Source organism: Coregonus clupeaformis, unplaced genomic scaffold (genome assembly GCF_020615455.1).
Source record: "Coregonus clupeaformis isolate EN_2021a unplaced genomic scaffold, ASM2061545v1 scaf2849, whole genome shotgun sequence".
In the NCBI taxonomy this organism is placed as follows: domain Eukaryota; kingdom Metazoa; phylum Chordata; class Actinopteri; order Salmoniformes; family Salmonidae; genus Coregonus; species Coregonus clupeaformis.
This window is the reverse complement of record NW_025536303.1, coordinates 35,001-39,418: the sequence shown is the minus strand read 5'-3', so window position 1 is coordinate 39,418 and position 4,418 is coordinate 35,001. Positions and strand designations below refer to the sequence as shown.

The following is a 4,418-nucleotide window of genomic DNA, read 5'->3' as shown; positions in this document are numbered from 1 at the left end:
ATACACTTTGTTAGGGCAAATCAAGTCTGACATTCTAAATTACAAACTTTACAATCCTTTTAAACCTTGAAAACACTACACGTTTGCATTTCTTCTGTGCAGGAAAATTCACAGCAACAAGAGTGATCAAATTAAGATCCTCCATCTGAGAATCCCAAGCTAATTCTTTGCTCTCTCTCTAATTATGTTTGTGAAACGATGGTCTTTCTGTAATGAACACAACACAAAACATCTTTATCAGCAATCTGTTTGTCATAGAAACAACTCCTCTCTTCCCTCCTCTCCTCCCTCCTCTCCTCCCCCTGCTCTCCTCTCCCTCCTCTCCTCCCCTCTCCTCCCTCCTCTCCACCCCCTCCATCTCTCCTCTCCTGCCCCTCTCCTCCCTCCTCTCCTGCCCCTCTCCTCCCTCCTCTCCACCCCCTCCATCTCCCTCTCTGCCCCTCTCCTCCCTCCTCTCCTGCCCCTCTCCTCCCTCCTCTCCACCCCCTCCATCTCTCCTCTCTCCTCTCCTCCCCCTCCCCTCCCCCTGCTCTCCTCTCCTCCTCCTCTACACCCCTCCATCTCTCCTCTCTCGTCTCCTCCCCCTCTCCACCCCTCCATCTCTCCTCTCTTGTCTCCTCCCCCTCTCCTCCCCATCCATCTCTTCTCTCCTGCCCATCTCCTCCTCTCCTCCCCCTCCTCTCCTCCCTCCATCTCTCCTCTCCTGCCTCTCTCCTCCCTCCTCTCCACCCCCTCCATCTCTCCTCTCCTCCTCCCCCTCCTCTCTCCCCTCTCTCTCTCCCCATCCATCCTCTCCCTCCCTCCTCTCCCTCCCTCCTCTCCCTCTCTCCCCCTCCATCTCTCCTCCCTCCTCTCCCTCTCCTCCCCTCCATCTCTCCTCTCCTGCCTCTCTCCTCCCTCCTCTCCACCCCCTCCATCTCTCCTCTCCTCATCCGCCTCCTCTCTCCCCCTCCATCCTCTCCTCCCTCCTCTCCCCTCCCTCCTCTCCCTCTCCTCCCCCTCCATCTCCCCTCCCTCCTCTCCCTCTCCTCCCCCTCCATCTCTCCTCCCTCTCCTCTCCTCCCTCCTCTCCTCCCCCTCTATCTCTCCTCCCTCCCTCCTCTCCTCCACCTCCATCTCTCCTCCCCTCCATCTCTCCTCCCTCCTCTCCTCTCCTCCCTCCCTCCTCCCTCCCTCCATCTCCCCTCCCTCCTCTCCCTCCCCCCCCCCTCCATCTCCCCTCCCTCCTCTCCCTCTCCTCCCCCTCCATCTCTCCTCCCTCCCCTCCTCTCCTCCCTCCTCTCCTCCACCTCCATCTCTCCTCCCCCTCCATCTCTCCTCTCCCCAGCTCATAGTAGAGAAGACATCAGACTTCCCGTCAGCTGAGTTCTCTGTGGTGGAGGATGTTGCTCTTCACTTCACCTGTTTGATGGACAGGTTGAATGAGCAGCGTCTCTTCCAGCCTGACCTCTGTGACGTGGACATAGTGTTGGTGCGCCAGCGCAGTACCTTCTCTGCCCACAAGGGGGTGCTGGCGGCCTACAGCCCCTTCTTCCACTCCCTGTTCTCCCAGAGCAAGCAGCTGCGCCGGGTCGACCTGTCTCTGGATGCCCTCAGCTCCCAGGTCAGTGGGCACCTAGCTAGTTAATAACACATAAGGACTTAATAACACATTCATAACCCTAACATAATACATCCATAAGCCCTACATAGAACATTTATAAGCCCTACGTAACACATTCATAAACTCAACATAACACATTGATAAACCCTACATAACACATTCATAGACCTGACATATCACCTTCAGGTCACACTTTATTTAGATAGTCCAGATTTTCCATCTGTACATTTCCATTTTAGTCATTTAGCAGACGCTCTTATCCAGAGCGACTTACAGTTAGTGAGTGCATACATTTTTTATTTTTTCATACTGGCCCCCCGTGGGAATCGAACCCACAACCCTGCCGTTGCAAACGCCATGCTCTATCAACTGAGCTACATCCCTGCTGGCCATTCCCTCCCCTACCCTGGACGACGCTGGGCCAATTGTGCGCCGCCCCATGGGTCTTCCGGTCACGGCCAGCTACGACAGAGCCTGGATGGTGGATGGTCATACGATAAAAAAAACGATCTGTTAATAAGCAACTGCTCGCTAAGGTTACAGCTAGGTTTAGATAAGGGTAAGGTTAAGGGTTAAGGGTTAATATACTGAACAAAAATATAAACCAAACTTGTAAAGTGTTGGTCCCATGTTTCATGAGCTGAAATAAAAGATCCCAGAAATGTTCCGTACGCACAAAGAAAATATTTATCTCAAATTGTGTGCACAAATTAGTTTACATCCCTCTTAGTCAGCATTTCTCCTTTGACAAGATAATCCATCCACCTGACAGCTGTGGCATATCAAGAAGCTGATTAAACAGCATGATCATTACACAGGTGCACCTTGAGCTGGGGACAATAAAAGGCTACTCTAAAATATGCAGTTTTGTCACACAACACAATGTCACAGATGTCTCAAGTTTTGATTAAGTGTGCAATTGGCATGCTGACTGCAGGAATGTCCACCAGAGGTTTTGCCTGATAATTAAATGTTAATTTCTCTACCATAAGCCGCCTCCAACGTTGTTTTAGAGAATTTGGCAGTACATCCAACCGACCTACCAACCACAGACCACATGTAACCACGCCAGCCCAGGACCTTCACATCCGGACCTCCATATTCAATAACTTCGCACAGCCATTGAAGAGGAGTGGGACAACATCCCTCAGGTCACAATCAACAGCCTGATCAACTCAACTCTATAAGTCCCCTGTAGCTCAGTTGGTAGAGCATGGCGCTTGCAACGCCAGAGTTGTGGGTTTGATTCCCACGGGGGGCCAGTATGAAAATGTATGCACTCACTAATTGTAAGTCGCTCTTGATAAGAGCGTCTGCTAAATGACTAAAATGTAAAATGTAAATATACGAAGGAGATGTGTCTCAATTCATGAGGCAAATGGTGGTAACACCAGATACTGACTGGTTTTCTGATCCACGCCCCTACTTTTTCTTTAAGGTATCTGTGACCAGCAGATGCATATCTGTATTCCCAGTCATGTGAAATCCATAGATTAGGGCCTAATGAATTTATTTCAATTGACTGATTTCCTCATATGAACTGTAACTCAGTCAAATTGTTGAAATTGTATCATGTTGCGTTTATATTTTTGCTCGGTGTGGATAGATAGTTGAAATGTTACTGATCTAGTGTCTACAGATGGACTATCCAAATAAAGGGTTACCCCTAACCCTAACCCTAACCCTAACCATAACCCTAACCATAACCCTAACCCTCCCAGGGCCTGCAGCAGACCCCTAACCCTAACCCTAACCCTCCCAGGGCCTGCAGCAGATCACTCCTACATAACACATTGATAACCCCTCTCTGTGTCCCCTCCCAGGGCCTGCAGCAGATCACTCCTACATAACACATTGATAACCCCTCTCTGTGTCCCCTCCCAGGGCCTGCAGCAGATCACTCCTACATAACACATTGATAACCCCTCTCTGTGTCCCCTCCCAGGGCCTGCAGCAGATCACTCCTACATAACACATTGATAACCCCTCTCTGTGTCCCCTCCCAGGGCCTGCAGCAGATCCTTAACTTCATCTACACCTCCCGTCTGTTGGTCAGCAGCCGTAGCGTCAGAGACGTGCTCAACGCCGCCACCCTGCTGCAGATGATGGACATCGCAGCTTCTTGCCGTGACCTCATCAGCAGCCAATCGTTAAGGGCCGCGGTAGACAACCTGGCCAATCAGGATGGCCTCAGTGACCCTAATTCCATGACAATGACCCCTGGAAGTCAGCTGTACCGGGAGATCAAGCAGGAGGCGGAGTTAGGGAGGGCGGAGTTAGAAAGGGTGTACACTCGGGAGGGGAACAGCCCTTTCTCTGTGAGGGTGGAGGACGGACCTGGAGAGAGCCAGCAGCATCACCCTGCCTCCTCCCAGTCCCAGGCCAAGCAGTACTACTTCCAACAAGAGGACAGAGAGAGTGGGGGAGGAGGAGGGAGGGGTCTGTTTAAGCTGGAGGGGGGCGGGGAGCAGATCATCGTAGAGGTCAACCTCAACAACCAGACACTCAACGTCTCCAAGGGGTCAGAGAGCAAGGCTGTCGCCACGTATACCACCGCCACTGCCATGTTCACCCGCTCCCATGGTGACCAGAGGGAGGAGGAGGACAAGGAAGAGGATGATGATGATGATGATGATGGGGAGGTCGGGGAGGTCGGGGAGGAGGAGCAGAGAGGGAAAGAGGAGAAGATGGGGAACAGCAGCGAAGAGGAGGAAGAGGAGGAAGAGGAGGAGAACAATGATATGAACATACCAGCAGAGTCTATTATGATGAACAGAACCCTGGCGGTTGCCACCACAACCGTCTCCATGCGGCA

General features: G+C 51.9%; 1 protein-coding gene across 1 annotated transcript in view; it reads left to right on the top strand.

The window, feature by feature from the left end:
* Positions 1-1,333: 1,333 nt before the first annotated feature.
* The window catches only part of LOC121570213 (zinc finger and BTB domain-containing protein 47-like), a gene marked incomplete at its 3' end in the record, with an annotated part of 35,413 nt that continues 32,328 nt past the window's right edge, over positions 1,334-4,418 (top strand). Inside the window, 2 exon segments of the mRNA XM_045219876.1 lie at positions 1,334-1,603; positions 3,610-4,418. The exon segment at positions 3,610-4,418 is cut by the window's right edge and continues 271 nt beyond it. Coding sequence (XP_045075811.1) covers positions 1,409-1,603; positions 3,610-4,418 — 1,004 coding nt within the window.